The 15,272-nt window shown below is 53.7% G+C and overlaps 6 protein-coding genes across 6 annotated transcripts; 5 read left to right on the plus strand and 1 right to left on the minus strand.

Annotated features, from left to right (window-relative positions):
- Window positions 1–1,083: 1,083 nt before the first annotated feature.
- On the plus strand, window positions 1,084–2,420 carry BROUX77_001301 (uncharacterized protein; the record flags this gene model as incomplete). The annotated part of the gene is made up of 2 exons (XM_073745716.1): window positions 1,084–1,509; window positions 1,578–2,420. 2 exons carry the CDS (start codon window positions 1,084–1,086, stop codon window positions 2,418–2,420), a joined length of 1,269 nt encoding a protein of 422 aa, XP_073609536.1.
- A 376-nt stretch (window positions 2,421–2,796) lies between these two features.
- On the plus strand, window positions 2,797–4,221 carry BROUX77_001302 (uncharacterized protein; the record flags this gene model as incomplete). Its single annotated transcript, XM_073745717.1, has 3 exons — window positions 2,797–2,839; window positions 2,907–3,386; window positions 3,452–4,221. 3 exons carry the CDS (start codon window positions 2,797–2,799, stop codon window positions 4,219–4,221), a joined length of 1,293 nt encoding a protein of 430 aa, XP_073609537.1.
- Window positions 4,222–4,436: 215 nt separating this feature from the next.
- Window positions 4,437–6,586, minus strand: BROUX77_001303 (uncharacterized protein; the record flags this gene model as incomplete). The annotated part of the gene is made up of 3 exons (XM_073745718.1): window positions 4,437–5,730; window positions 5,796–6,236; window positions 6,303–6,586. 3 exons carry the CDS (start codon window positions 6,584–6,586, stop codon window positions 4,437–4,439), a joined length of 2,019 nt encoding a protein of 672 aa, XP_073609538.1.
- A 731-nt stretch (window positions 6,587–7,317) lies between these two features.
- On the plus strand, window positions 7,318–8,119 carry BROUX77_001304 (uncharacterized protein; the record flags this gene model as incomplete). The annotated part of the gene is made up of 3 exons (XM_073745719.1): window positions 7,318–7,429; window positions 7,524–7,541; window positions 7,767–8,119. The coding sequence occupies 3 exons, from the start codon at window positions 7,318–7,320 to the stop codon at window positions 8,117–8,119; spliced, it is 483 nt and encodes a 160-aa protein (XP_073609539.1).
- Window positions 8,120–8,967: 848 nt separating this feature from the next.
- On the plus strand, window positions 8,968–10,113 carry BROUX77_001305 (uncharacterized protein; the record flags this gene model as incomplete). The annotated part of the gene is made up of 3 exons (XM_073745720.1): window positions 8,968–9,666; window positions 9,815–9,993; window positions 10,050–10,113. 3 exons carry the CDS (start codon window positions 8,968–8,970, stop codon window positions 10,111–10,113), a joined length of 942 nt encoding a protein of 313 aa, XP_073609540.1.
- A 760-nt stretch (window positions 10,114–10,873) lies between these two features.
- Window positions 10,874–13,648, plus strand: BROUX77_001306 (uncharacterized protein; the record flags this gene model as incomplete). Its single annotated transcript, XM_073745721.1, has 1 exon — window positions 10,874–13,648. The coding sequence occupies one exon, from the start codon at window positions 10,874–10,876 to the stop codon at window positions 13,646–13,648; it is 2,775 nt and encodes a 924-aa protein (XP_073609541.1).
- Window positions 13,649–15,272: the final 1,624 nt, after the last annotated feature.

A 15,272-nucleotide genomic window follows, 5' to 3' on the forward strand; every position in this document is an offset into this window, starting at 1 on the left:
CCAGAAACAGGTCGAGACGAGACAAAGTAGAAGAAAGAGAGGAAGGAAAAGCAGCTGGATAGACAGAATCAAAGGATCAACGGCCAAAGCAACTAAAAAAGACAGGGAGGGAAGCCGAAGTTGCAAGGGCAGTTGAGTGCTCAATGTCTGCTGGCTCAGTCTGCTTTAAGCTAACTTAACTTGTCACCATCACGTTGACACGCGCGGGGCACTTCCTCGACGTCAGCGTGCAGCCAGCAGGCGAGCCTGGTGAGAAGTGCGAGGATAAGACTGATGTTGATAAGACTTTTTTTTTCAGACATCAAAACTCAAGCATCCAACTGGCGGCTGCGGATGAGCTCAGAGCCCCTGTAGCTGTATGGCTGTATGGCTGTATGGGCTAAGCGAATGGGCAGAGAGTCATTTCGAAAGGCGCTGGTTTATCGGGCCAGAGGCGTGAGCTTGGGAGGAGGTGATACAAGGAGAGGAAATATGTGTAACTAGTCAACTATTTTGTAGTCTGTTTGGTAATTTACGCAGAAGAGGATGGAACGGCGTAGAATGCCCGAGGCCGCCTTTAATTCCCATGACCACAGGTAGCTACCGAGGATATAGTCCAGTGTCATCTATGTCCAGGAAGGTACTGGACGACTTTTCTGCCTCACATCTCAGTCCACCATTCTCAATATTGTTTCTGTCATTACTGTCCATCTCTCTTACTTTGTGGACGTCAATCTTGAGCACTCGCACGAATAACAAGTCTAGGTAGTTAGCCAGTTGAATGTCAACCATAACTACACAAGTAAAAGGGTACGTATTCTCGGTCCCCTGTCGCCCTATCCTCGCTGGCCTCCATCAAAGCCCCACCCCCGCTCTCTGCTTGCTGGACTTTTGAGCCTTGCTTGAGCTGCCTGAGTCCGAAGTCTCAGCCAAAAAGCTAAACTCAAATTGAATCCAAACCCATCAGACGCACGCCCCCCAATTCGCCTGGGCTCTGACAATCTCTCTCATTCTCGACTGTGGCGACGCATCACGCTTTCCACTCTTCCCCTCCGCCTTTCGGCTACCCTTCATCTCTGTGATTGCTGGCCAGATCGCTTCACAATGGCTGACTCAACGCCTGCCGACGACCCCATCACCTTCAAGGTCAAGGCCTCGGGTGATCGCCTACACACCGTCACTATCAGCCAAAATGTCACGGTCAAAGAACTCAAAGAAAAGCTGTCGGGAGAGACCTTTGAAAACATTCCCATCGAGCGCCAGCGCCTCATCTACTCGGGCCGTGTCATGAAGAACGACGATACCCTCGCCACCTACAAGATCAAGCCCAACAACACCATCCACCTTGTCAAGAGTGCTGCCAGCAACCCGACCCCGTCTTCGGCCTCATCTACACTTCCTGCCGCCTCTGCTGTTCCTACCAACATAGCTACAGGCGTCAACAACGATCCCCTTGCCGGTCTGACCGGCGCGCGCTATGCCGGCCATGTCCAGCTCCCCAGCCGCGATCTCTTTGGTGCCGACGGTGGTGTATGTCATTTACCGTTCATATCCCTTCCATAACTAGCTGTTACTAACGTCTTACCCTTTCCACATAGATGGGCGCCCCTCCAAATGAGGACGAGCTCGCCCGGATGCTTGACGACCCAAATGTCCAACAAACCCTCAACGCCGCCCTGGATAACCCTCAATTCATCGACCAAATGATTCGCATGAACCCTCAACTTGCCAGCATTCCCAATGTTCGCGAAATGTTCCAGTCTCCCATAATGCGCCAGATGCTTACCAACCCGGACATGATGCGAATGAGTGCTCGTATGTCGCGCAGCATGGGCGGTGCCGGTGGACCGGGTCTCATGGGCTCCTTCCCCGCCCCCGGTGTGACTGATTCTACTCCCGGCACTACCACCACCGATAACACCAACTCTTCAAGCAACACCAATACCGCTGGTGAGAACCCCGCTTCCGGTACGACGCCCAACCCCGCCATGCCCTGGATGGGAGCCAACCCGTTTGGTATCCCCCCTCCAGGTGCCTTTGGTGGCGCAAACCCCGCCAACAACCCCTTTCTTGCTCTGTTCAACCCTGCCGGAGCCGCTGCTGGAGCTACACCCAACGCCAATGCCACCAACAACGCCTCCGCCACACCTGGTGCTGTACCGCCAAACCCGTTCGGCTTCCCTGGAATGTCTCCCTTCACCAGCCCCGAGGCTATCCAAGAAGTCATGTCCATGCTACAGGGTATGGGCGGCGGCGCTGCTGGTGCCGCTCCTGCCGCTCCTGCTCCCGTAGACAACCGTCCCCCTGAGGAGCGCTATGCCGACCAGTTGCGACAGCTGAACGACATGGGTTTCTTTGACTTTGACCAAAATGTCGCAGCTCTGCGAAGAAGTGGCGGAAGTGTGCAAGGAGCCATTGAGCACTTACTTGGAGGAATCTAAATTTTGGTCTCATCTGGATGCTGCGCGTTTGATTTGCCCTTATCTTCCTCTTTTTCCTCTCGCTTTCTCCTTGCTGCATGACTAGCTATGTATTTTCCGTTTTCTTTTGCTCCTGGACCCTCATTCAAGCTTCATTATCTTTCTCATGTGTCCTATGTTTCATAACGATGTCGTATGATCTCTACCCTTAGTGTACGTCTTTCCCATGATTAATCAAAGATCACAAATCAAGTCATGTATATCATTTAGGGTCTATCAAACCCTAGGCTCTAGATGGACCCACCTTTCACTATCAACTTCATTCCTACGGCTCTCATGAGCTTGGAGTCCCTCAACTCTCCAGCTCTTCAGCGGACCAATGCATCATTAAGCCGTTATGATTCAGGGTATATTCTATGCGCGTTTTCTAAGAGAGAAGGGTATGTAGCAATCGAGAGGCTGAATAGCCCTATCTGTATACATCTTATGCTAACTCCTGCATCACAGGCCCAACCATTATGGCCCAGAGTCCGCCCGACTGTGTCGGCTCCAGCAAGACCAGTTTGGTGGATTTCGATGTGCTACAGGAGTACATTATCCCGCGCAAAGCCTTTTGCAACCGCTACATGACTATACGAGACCCAGAGGGCAAGTACGTAGTCCTCGGGTTTCCCGTACTGATTGCGCACAAGAAGTATGTGCGAAACGAGTTCATTTTTAACTTTGGCTTGGTCGTCGACGCCAACGTAGGCCTAGACCCGTATGAGCGCGTCGCGCGGCGCTTGGCCGTGACGTTTGCCGAAATGGAGAAACAGAACGAGTACCTTTCGGCACAGGAGGACGCAAACGGGCTAGTAGCGCTTATGCAGAACCCCAGCGGCACGGGCGCCGAGGAAAGTATTGCGGGCGCCCGCAGGCCCATCGAGGCATTGCTAGAAATCGTCAAGTCGGATCTGAACAACTATGGAGAGTGCATGATTCCGGTTGGTACGTATCTGCTGCTTCATGAAGGGGATTTCTGAGAGAGTGTCTCTGCTAATGCACCTCTACAGACGAGGCCAACACAGTCAACATGAAGCTCTTCCCCTCGCACCGCAACCCACCGATTGTCGAGGCTTGGCATGTGCCGGTGGCCAAGATGAGGTTTGCCGACATAGTCGATCCGACGTGGGATTTGACAATGCAGAAAGTGATAGCGCACATTGACGGCGTGTCGGACGTACGGCGCATTGCGTTCGAGGCCGACGTGGCACTAGATCTAGCCAAAGCAGCGTTGCGCCACCTGTTGTACTACGATACGATTCTGCTGCTAGACATGTTCTTCTTCTCGTCGTGCTATGCACCGCAGCCCAACGGCATGCGCGACTTTGTAGCCAATGTCGACGGCATCATCGACGAGTGCATCGCGTATGCGTGCAACGGCAACAGTGACACGAAGCTATCCAAGTTCCAGATGATCAAACTGATGACATCGTTCACCTTTGGCCGCTCCGTCACCGAGTGGCTGTTTGTCCAGGCCCACGCGGGCCATGATGTGCTGAATGGTCTGGACGTGCGCCGCCTGGTGCAGTTTGGCACGATCAAGGGCGTGTTATACCGTGTGCACAAGCACGTCGTGTCGAAGCAGTATCTGGCGCAGCTGGCGACTGGACAGGTCCAGCAGAGCCAGGATGCCGAGCCGCTGCGCAAATACATGGATGGGTGCCACCATTTTGACCAGATTATCACAGAGCAGAACATGACGAACAAGGAGATTATGACAAAGTTGAGGACACTGAACCACAAACCGCCAACCGGGGATCTAAGCATCTTGTACTACTAGGGTAGCGGCTTTGTTGGCACAGAGGAAAAAGAAAAGTGCACATAGAGGAGAACAGAACACTATCACTTGGACATCCTTCCAGTCTTTGAATTAACGCATCGGTAGATGGTTGTAGCAACGGGAAAAGAAATGTAGTAATATTACAGTGAAATACACAGAAAGACCTGGACCTGGTTTTACCAGGCATTCTTTTTCAATAGCCTCCTTTGCCCCTTCTACCACTCGTCGTCTTCACGCTTGCCTCTGCCCCTACGCTCCCTTGTGCGCTCTTCCTCATCAGCCTCCCGCTCTCTCATCTTGGAGACCCAGCGGTCCGCACCGTTCTCAGGCGGGAACTCGATATCGCTGTTGTTGGGCACCGTGACCTTGTCGGCCAAGCTCAAGTTGCCCGTCTTGAGCATATCGCCCATTAGCTTCTTGCGCAGCTGGGTGTTGCTGCACTCCTGGCCATTGCGCTTAGCCTCATCGCGCAGTGCCGTCAGGACTGTGCGCAGCTTGCCCGTGTACGCCTCGCCGGGGTACGACTGGCCGCTCTCCTTCCAGTCCTCATCCGAAACCATCTCGATGATGCGGATGTTGCGCCGGCCGCGCCGCAGGATCAGCAGCTTCTCGTCAATCAGGAACTTGGCCGTGTCGCTGGGGAACCAATTCGACACCGGCGTCCAGTCCAGGCTGCCCGGCGCCATGGTGGTCATTTGACCGGGCGCCGCAGCTACATACAGTCCACCGGCCAGGATCAGCCGCTGTGCCGCGGAGGAACTCTCGCACAGGCCGCAAGCGTAGACAATCTTGGCAATAGACTTGCCCATCAGCAGATCGCGCGGCAGCTTGATAGACGTCTGGTTGGCAAAGTTGGGGTCGTTGTCCATGGGCTCAACCGCAGATCCCTCCATGATTCGGCGCTTCAGGCTCTTGGGCACAACGCCATCGGGCATCTGAATCGGGCCCTTGCCGAACATGGCGCAGTGCTGGCGCTGCTCACGGATGGCAATCTCAGCGCCGTGAACCAGCGATGTCACTTCAAAGGCCAGGGTGTGCTGCGCCACGCGCGCGCTGGGGTTCTCTTCATGATTCTTCATGAGTGACTGGATCGTCGGGAGAGGAATAAAGGTCAGTGCCGTCAGCAGCTTCTGCACTTCGGCGTCGGAGCGCTGCACAAAGTAGCCGTAGAGATCAAAGGCACTAGTATCGAGTGTGTCTAGCCATACGGCGTTGCCCTCGCTCTTACCAAACTTGTTGCCGGCAGCATCGGTCAGTAGCGGGACAGTAAAGCCATAGGGGTCGTTGGTCCAGCCCCCAGACAGCTTGGCGTGGTCGGCCTCTTCCGTGTCACGGATGGTCTTGAGGATGTCACAGCCCATGGTGATGTTTCCATATTGATCAGAGCCTCCAACTTGCATTTGCACGCCAATCTTGGAATACATGTGCCAGAAATCCCATCCCTGCATGATAGGGTAAGAGAACTCGGAGAATGACATTCCGTCACCGCTCTCCATCTTTTTCTTGACGCTATGTCCAGATGTTAGTATGTAGATTGCGGGCCACTCTTTCAAGTATATCATCACATGACTTACGTATCTCTTGCCAGCATTGGGCCTATCCGGATGTGACGACCAACTCTCTTGAGTATGTCGTAGAACGGCAGCTTGTTCAGCCACATGTTGTTGTTCCACAAGAAATGGCGGCCAGCCCAGTGACCAGGGAAGTTATACTTCCGGCCGAGTTCCTCCACATTACCCCAGATGCGCTCGATCTGGTAGTGGATCTTCGTAATGTTGCGGGCTACATCGGCGTTGGTCATAATTGGCCGTGACTTGAGTCGGCCAGTAGGGTCTCCAATACGCGCAGTAGCGCCTCCAATCAAAGAGACGGTAGGGTAGCCGTAAAAGTAGAGCCAGAATAGCGGCATCATGGACATTAGATGGCCAACATGCAACGACGGGGCTGTAGGATCAAAGCCTGCGTACGTACCAATACGTTTGATGCGAAGCAGTTCCTTGACAGTTTCTTTTCGCCTAATTGTAGCTGAAGAGTCAGTAACCATGGTCTCTTATACCTCGGACGAAGAAAAAGGCACTCACCCTGCAATATCCTTCACAAGCCCTCTCTCCTCAAAAACATCCCACACGTGCTTAGCCTCGCCTTTCCGGATCTTCTCGGCCTGTTCCGAAAACTCTTGTGCGGCCTGTTCCTTCTTGAGCAAGTACGACTTGGAAATGTGACGAAGGCCCGGCTGGCTCTGTAGGCCGGGGGCCGTCCGGGATCTCAGGACGAAAGATCCACTTGCTCTGGCTAACGCTGCAGACGGAGAAGCTGAGCCGAGACGGCATACAGTCGCCGTTGCGGGCCGTAATGAGCGAAACATGGCGGGTATATTTGGGGATTACAGGCTCTGAAAAAAAACCGAATAGCAAGCGAAAAACAACAATATGTATAAAGGGCCCTAAGGGCGGTGTCTCGAAATGTGTAGCCTGGGACTACCTCTCGTTGTTAGCCTTGTCACAGGCTGCACCAAATATCAAGATGCTGGCTTTTGCTGGTGTTGTATCACGGCTCAAAAGAAATTTCTTCATAGACGTCTAAGTTGACCGTTAGAATTAGGGTTAAAGTATCAGGTGATGCAGTCCCCGCTTCTTTCCTCCAAATGTGAAGGCCTTGCATATCAGGCGAGTCATCCTCGACGGGTGCCACAAGCTCTATGGTGCTGCGTTAGCCGTTGCAGCCAATCAGAGCACGCGTAATTCCAGATCCTCGGCAATACTCAAAATTCGTGGCAGCTTGTTTGTGAGTGAAGCCGCGCGAGTTTCTCACCGAATCGAAAGAAGCTTCAATATTTCACACGGCATCTGAAGCATTTGTGGTGCACATTTTGTCTCGCCCTCATTTCTGCTTGCGTTATCTGCCTCGATTTGCCTGCCCAGCCAGAAAACCGAAGACTCCTGCTCTGCGTGTCAACTTCGGTAACAGGGATTTCACGAGCCAACCCGAAAGACAGCTGCCCGTCTACTGTATTTTTCTTCGCTCTGCCACCCTAACCTTTTTTTTTCTTCCCGTCTTTTATCTATTTCCAGCTTCACCCGCTGCCCATATTTCATAATGGCTTCTCTTGCGCGCCAGTCTCTCCGCCCTGCCGCCCGCCTGGCTTCGGTGCCCCGTGTGGCCGCCTTTACCACCACCAGCCGCCGCAGCCTGCTTCCCCCTGGTCCCCGTAAGAGATTCTCGCCGGCCGAGGTGGCCGTGATGCCTCATAGCTATTTTCCCCTGATTTTGGTTTACTAACGCTTTTCTTTGTTGTTTTGCAGAGGTTATTGTCGGCACCGGTATGCTCCATCCCACCCGTGATCGTCTGCTCACGGTATTTCCCGAAGTGTGATCGGGGATCTCTGCCCAGGCGCCTGCGTGCCAAGTTGCACTCATCGCATCAGTATCGCCTTGGCGCGAATCCCACTTTCCCAATGCGATACCTAGCCGCTAAGGGCACTCCATTGCAGACCGGCCCCAACCGAGGTGCATGCAAAGCTAACCACTACGCCCGCCGTCCCTAGTCAACGATGCGGCTCCCGTGCCCGACGCCCACCCCGCCCACGGCTCTTACCACTGGACCTTTGATCGTGTGCTCGCCGTTGGCCTGATCCCGCTGACCTTCGCGCCCTTCGTGGGCGGCTCGCTCAACCCCACCACCGATGCGATTCTCTGCGGCACTATGCTTGTGCACTCGCACATGGGCTTCAACAACATCATCACCGACTACATTCCCTCGCGCCAGTTCCCCAAGGCCCGCAAAGCTGCCGACTGGGGCCTGATTGGCGCCACTCTGCTGGTTGGCGGTGGTCTGTACGAGTTTGAGACCAACGACGTCGGTGTTACTGAAACCATCAAGCGTATGTGGAAGGCTTAAGCTGCTTGTCTGGCTTGTGGGGATCAAGGTTACAGGCCCGGCGGCAAAGCAATAGGAACGTTGCTGTGTTGCCACGGCCAGAAGGCGCAGCACTGGTGGATAGATGGAGTGGAATACAGACAGACAGCCCACGCTATAAGCTGATCCGTCCGCAGCTGCGTGACCGTGGGCATGGCTTTGATGTCGGCGCCCGGGGAAGCCCGGAGCGACAGACACGCCCAATGTACAACGACTATTTTCTTTGTTTTCGTTTCGGGGATCTGTATTTTTTTCTTTTTTTTTTCTTTTCCTTCTCTATATGGCTAGTTAAGAGAACATATTTTCTTTGGAGCTTTGCCCGCCGGATAGCAATATGAAACATCAGCAGGTGAGGGAATGTGTTACAGTGGTTCAGACTCTGTAACTTGACGTGTACAGCACTATAACCTAAACCGGACGAGCCCTCTACCCTAGCCTGGCACAGAAAAAGGCAGGCGGCCTCTTGAGAGAACACGAAACTGTCTCTGAATTTTGTTTCTTTTTGGCGACCTTTTTTTTGGGCAGCTTTTCTTTGTTTCGTTGATCTCTTTGAATTGATTTCTCCTGTTCTTTCACAGTAACTAATTGTGCAGCCGTCTTTTCTGTATCTTCTATCTTTCCTATTCACTGTGTTTTTTTTTTACTTGCCCCCTACACACGTTCCCACGATATCTCAAAGCCAGAGCAGCCCAACAAAGAACGCCTCAAGTGGCAAACCTGTCTGCCCCTCCTCTTCCGCCCAACACGCCACTCAGGAACTCGCAAAATACACCCAAGTCAACATATCCTCTGAAGAGCTTCTCCCACTCTGCTACTTCCAGCCGACCGCCATGCCAGTTACAGCCTCCCTCACCATTGTGCCCCCGCCAACGACGCCGTCTCCACACGCCTCGTCGGCAACCATCTCGCCAGCCCACTATCGCACAGATAGCGCCTCGGCCTCAGATTCCAACGCTTCGCCCAGCACATCGCCCACTTCCACATCGCCGCACCAAAGGCCCTCGCCTGCCGACAACCAACCGCCCGGCCCATCCACCGACTCGCCCATCGCCACCGCCAGCGTCTTCAGCGCCGCCGAAAGCACCGCCACCGACGCCACTCTGCTCTCGACCCCGACCACTGCCGTCTGTGTGCCGCCGCCGTTCTGGAGCCTCCCGCCTGCTAGCCCTGAGCGGGCGCCTGGCTCTGCGCGCCCGCCAAGGAGCCCCCCGCGCAAAAACCCCACGTTCCTGGGCCGCTTCGGCAACGGGCTGTTTGCAGGGCTAGCCGGTAACGATGCGGGTCGCAGGCGAATGAGCCACGACCGCGGCGGAGCGAATACTGCCGACGACGAAGATGCTGACGCCGGCTACGATCCTGATGCGGCGCCGGCGATTCTCATGCATGACAATGAGCGCGACGATCGGGATGGGCGCGGCGCGGCCTGCTGGGCCAAGAGCGTGCGTATCGTGAGCTGGACCGTCGTCGAGGGCAGCGTGGGCAACATTGGCGCGTTTGTGGTGTGGACCATCCAAGTCGAGACGTTGAAGGTGCGTTCGTGTCTTGTTTCGCCTTACTCTGGTTGGGCCTGCTGGCTTGGGCTGTAGGCGTCAGATCAGCCCAACCCCTGCATCTTCTGCTCTCTCTTCTGCGTGATGCATGCTTGTACACCAACTAACAATCACTCCCTTGTTCTAGGGCGCTCCCATGCAAATCCGCAAGCGGTACTCAGAGTTTGATACATTCCGGCAGCGTCTGATCCAGACGTTTCCCCGGTGTATCGCTTCAGTGCCTGCTTTGCCTCCCAAGACTGTCATTGCACGCTTCAACACCAAGTTCTTGGAAAAGCGGCGAGCTGGCCTGCAGCATTTCTTAAAGTAGGCCCTGGCTTGGTCGTTGTTGAAGATACTTTTCTTACTAATGGCCTGTCTAGTTGTATTTTGCTGAACCCCGAGTTTTCAGCGTCACCCATCATGAACGAATTCCTCTTCAATTGATACGGCGCTTTGCTCCACCCTTTTGATACGATCCTCACGTCATCCATCTTCTTCATGCCTCTCTTATTCTCACCCTGACTCAATATCTATTGTATAATGTCTTCTTCACCATCCTTTTCAAGCGCTTCATCTTTATATTCACCTACCCATGCCTGTGCTCATGGTGGCCAGATGCCTTCAAAGCGGTGCTTAATGATAATATTTCTGGTTCAATTAACTGCATGCTGTGAAGTAATGTCTGGCTTTTCGTGTTCCGGTGAATGTTGAACCGCAGGATTAGTGTCAGAAACCACAACCCTAACGACCGGTGATGTTGCACAAGCCAACAGACGTTTGGTCTATCTCACTTTCTTTGTCTTGTCAAGTTGCCTTCTGTGCTCCCAATAGCTCGCTGTTTCTCTTCTCTGAGGCATCTCCTCTTCAAAATGACTCACAACTCAGTCAAATATAAAATTGGTGCTGGTTGCTGGGCTAGTTCCAAAGATTTCCCATTCAGACATGTATGGAGTCCTGAATTAGGCATTGTCCCCAGCAACGCTGTCCAAGAAGAGACGTTTCCTGCACCGATAGGAAAACTCTGAATGGTGGCTGATGGATAAACAGTTTTATCTCCCAGACTCTGGCTTGCAACCATCTTTCTTTCTACACCACCCGGAGCTTCACATTGTGAACCATCAACTCACACTTGACAAGAAACCTCTCACGCCCAGTGAGATTCATATCTTACGCAGTTCAACTAACAATCGCCATTCTTACAAAGATGGGAGACAGCAACGACAGCCCCGGCCGGTCTTGTGATAGACGGAGCCACGAGTCTCTCACGAGTTACCCTGATGATCGGAAGTCTTTAGCCGAGCTTCCAATGCCAGTCGGTAATGCGAAGTTGAACCCCAACTCTCAGCAAAGTGCCCCTTTTCAACCTTCTCCTGGCCAGAGCCTGAATGCTAAAATCGAGTTCACTACCGTCACTAGAAACTTTGAGGCATCTGCTGATAGCTTGTTCTGGGTCGATGATCTCAATAACTACGCAGTCGCGGATCACAAACCTGCTGTAGATTACGAGACTACGAATGGTTACCAAGATTACGAGCGGATTGAAAATTCACCATCTCCCGTTGCAATCCACGTCCGAAAGAGCGAAGATAGCACTGGGAGCCGAAACCCCAAGCACAGTCTTGGATTTGCTAATCTGCCCGATCGCGATGGCATCTTCATTGCCGATTTCGACGCGCTCGTCACCTGCGACACAGGCCCCAGTGAGAAAACAGCCTACGGTTCTGCCACAATGCACTTCCCCGAACTCCCCGTGTCGCGGCGCACCAGTCAATCATCATCTAGCGCGCGCAACGCCCGCGAGAGCTACGGCATAAGTCTAAGCGGCAGCCACTCACAAAATCTCGCGGCCAAACGGCACCATGGACAATTCGTCTCTGTCGCCTCAGAGGCTAGCCTAATCACCAACAATGACTCGGTCCGCAGCAGAAGTTCTGTGCGCAGCAGGACTAGTAGCACCGTGCCTGATCCACCGTATATATTCGCATTAAACGCTGCCCGCGCACTGGAAGAGGCAGCGACTGAAAAAGCGAAGCGCAAAAGATTGCTGCAGGCCCACACGACGCCGGTACTGACTCCGACAAAGCGTTACTGTCGTCTAGACCAGATACAGCAGAAGGCAGATAGATGGTCGAATATGCAGCAGAGGTTGCTTCAGAGCCGAACTGGCAGCAGCTCTTTTGATAATACTGAACGACGGTCGTTTGGAAACGGACAGCCTCGTGTCGACTCCAACACGTTGCCGTTTTGTCCAGCAAAACAGCGTACCATCCCAGTGGGCTCGACCTTTGGAAGTCATATGGAGATTGTGAGCGAAGAGGGAGAGAATGACAGGGAACAGGTTTTCCCGCAGCCACGGCTATCAGTATTAAACCTGCCTTACGATATCACCAGGGACCTTGAAAGCGCGCTGGACGAGGCGCTAGATCGCGAAGAACGAGAATATAAGAGCACGCATAATACGTGGAAGCCTTATGACTTTAGGGAGATAGAGGTCAATGAGCGTCTGGCCGCTTCCCGCAAGTCGTGGGAGAACGAGCTCAGCCTAATATCGGGACCGAGCCAGATGCGGTCCTCTTATGCGACGAATTTAACCTTCGGACCAGGCCATCTATCTACAGACAGCGACATTTTGAACGAGGCTATGAACACTGCGCTGCCGAATGAGACCCCGTACAACTCGGAAGATGAACAACCACATTTCTTCCTGCGAAACTTGGAGTCTACAGCCCATGGTCTTGAGCCAATAATTCTCGTGAACAGGACACCTTCGCAATTTGTAACCTCTCGAAAGCGGAGTCACCGTCTCAACCGCTATAGCGCAAGGCGCAGCCTCATTTTGGGCCACAGCAAGTCCCGGCATGAGGTGCGCTCGTCATCGCTGCCGTTGGCACAGCTAAAGATCCAAATTCCCGACCGAACGCTCGTGAGCCGTGAAGCCCTCACGACGCCGCTGCATACAGGTGTCAGCTCGGCGTTTGACGTGTCGCCGCCGCAAAAGACATGGAGACAGAAGGCGCAGGGTCTGGGGTCCAGGCTGAAGCAGCGGCTGAGCCGCAAGTCGTCGATCGTGTCGTCCGTTACACGTATGCAGTCAGTGCCCATCTTGGCTACGCCCAAGCAAGTTCCATGTGACGATACCCCGCAAAAAATGCGGGAGGGTGCAAGTGATCAGAGGGCACAGCCGGCGCAAGGGAGCCCCGCGGCGCAGCACGGAGGGATCAGCACGCTTTCTGAGCGGCTAAGTTTTAACAACAGCATGGACATGTGCAGTGTGGCCGTGCCTGACGGTGTGCTTACCGACCAGCTAAATGCCATGGACATCTCGATGGATCGGTGTCCTGTGCCAGGCACGATAGAGGTTATTGCCACCACCGGCGACGACGAAACAAACAACGAGACGCCAAGACGTGCAACGCCAATGTGTGATCGTCTTGCGTGGGGTTTGCCGCCCGTTTTGCTACTACCCAACGAACTTGAGCCGCTCAACGTAGCGGCTGTAAACAACATGGCGGCCGCTGATGACAGTGCAGGCGCGCAGATACAGGCACAAGCACAAGAACAAGGACAAGAACAAGAACAAGCACAGGCACAAGCACAGGAGGACTTCCCTTCTTTGTCGCTGGCAGAAGAAGCCTACAATCAAAGCATCCAAACATCAGTGCAGGAGCCCCCACTGGCAACCACAAAGGATCAGGACCAAGGTCACGACGCGCCACAGTTGCCGTCGACACAACAGTGCCTGCAGCTGCCCGGGCTCTGCGAGAAGCCAGACACGCCGACGCCGTTTTTGGCGAGAACCAGCACCATGAGCTCGCGACGGCTCCGTCGCTTGCCGTTCTTGCGCCACAGACACATTACGGGTGTAGTCAGGGCTGGCGATGCGGAGGCGTCTACGGCTGCGCGGGTGTCGGGGGAGCCGGCTGCTGATACAAGCTGGCTGAGAAAGGTACGTGATGCTGGGTGGCTGCATCGAACATAGCGATGGCGATGGGTTTGGAGGGGCCAGGAGAAAAGAGAGCGGTCGTGGACTGGCTGTGGACGGGCGGGCGACGAGGGGCGAGGGGCGAGGGGGCGAGATACACAGGAGAAAAAGGCTGTGGATGTGTATGTGAGAAGGAAGAGAGTAACTATCCATAAATAAACTACAATTGTTTTACACAGAGACATAGATGGGTTTAATCTTGAGCCAGCGCAGCTGGTCGCACGTATTGCATTGTATGGTTGTACTGTATACAGCGGCAAATAGCAGTTCTGACGAAGTTCTTGGACCCCAATGTTGGGGTTTGGTTCCAGGTTCCAGGTAACTAACGCTGCTTGGTAACTGCCTGCTTCCAAGCAACCAACTTGTTACATACAATAGTTACAATTACTACAACTTGTGTCAATACTTGCAGAACAAGTAGGGCCGAAGTGGGAGGCCACAGACAACAGGACAGGCACATGGGAAAACATGGGAAGACAGGCCGGGCAGCGGGCAGAGAAATTACAGGGAACGTCCCCTAGTCGTAGCTTTAGCTGCACGTTTCGTCTCATTTGCAAATGGTGCAACTTCAGCCGACCAATCCGCAATTCTTTCTCTCGCCTAACAAAGGCCCTAGCTCTGGCTTTCTCTACCCCGCCATTGTGTTTTGTCTGTCAAAGAAAACATTGACTTGGCTTGCTGGGCTGTCAGGGGGTTATGCCAACCTGTGCCAGCAAGGGGAGCAAGGGGGCGTTGTCTCCGGGACTAGGGTTACAGAGCTTGGACCGTGGGCGGGCCTATAGGATGCCTACATGTCACGCACGTGACCGGCAAAGTGGGCTAACCCGAAAGTGGGCTTGTGTTTCTGGGTGCTGTTTCTGGGTAGGTGGTGGTGGGGAGTTCGGGTGAGATCGTGGCGATCCGGACTGGGAGGGTTTGGGAAGAGCTTGGTGAGATTCACAAACAACTCAACTCTTAATAGCAGGGGGGCTATCTTATCGGGGGGTAGCAGGGCTGGCAGATGTCCAGACCGTGCTTGTATGCAAGTACAAGTTGAGATTTTACGGCCTGGGGATGCCAGACTTGCAGCTTCAAGAACTTGTGTGGTGTGTATAACTACATGTATATATGTACAAGTACGAGCATGCATACTGACTTGTCCAGGTGTACTCTCACTTGTTGACAGAATATTAGTTATCCAACAAAAGAGGAGCCAGCCAGGCTAGGCTAGCTGTACTGGGGTCTACGGAACAGAAACGCCCTCGAGGATCCCCAGGATCAGGGCACTCTTGATGCCAAGAACAATAGACGTTGTTGTGCATCGCTGCGTCCTCTCGCTAGTGCTGTTGCACAGACTAGCTAAAAGGAGTCAAGATCGGAGGTTCTAAGACAAAAGCTACCGCTAAAAAGCAAAGCACAAAACAAGGCTTACGTACGATTCCAGGAGAGGCACGACAGGAAGGACGAGAGAAGAAAGACAAAAAGACAAGGCCAGATGGAGATAGAGGCGCTACCAGGGGGGGCCACACCTATTCACATCCATGTGGCTCCTAATATTGGGAGCTGCCCTTGGTATCACCACGTTTCTGTCTCTACCCGCAGACTAGCACTTGCATGCTCCTTGTGTGTGATATGAGTGCTC

Source organism: Berkeleyomyces rouxiae, assembly GCF_048999995.1.
Source record: "Berkeleyomyces rouxiae strain 22BRR77 chromosome Unknown BrBRR77_ptg000001l, whole genome shotgun sequence".
In the NCBI taxonomy this organism is placed as follows: domain Eukaryota; kingdom Fungi; phylum Ascomycota; class Sordariomycetes; order Microascales; family Ceratocystidaceae; genus Berkeleyomyces; species Berkeleyomyces rouxiae.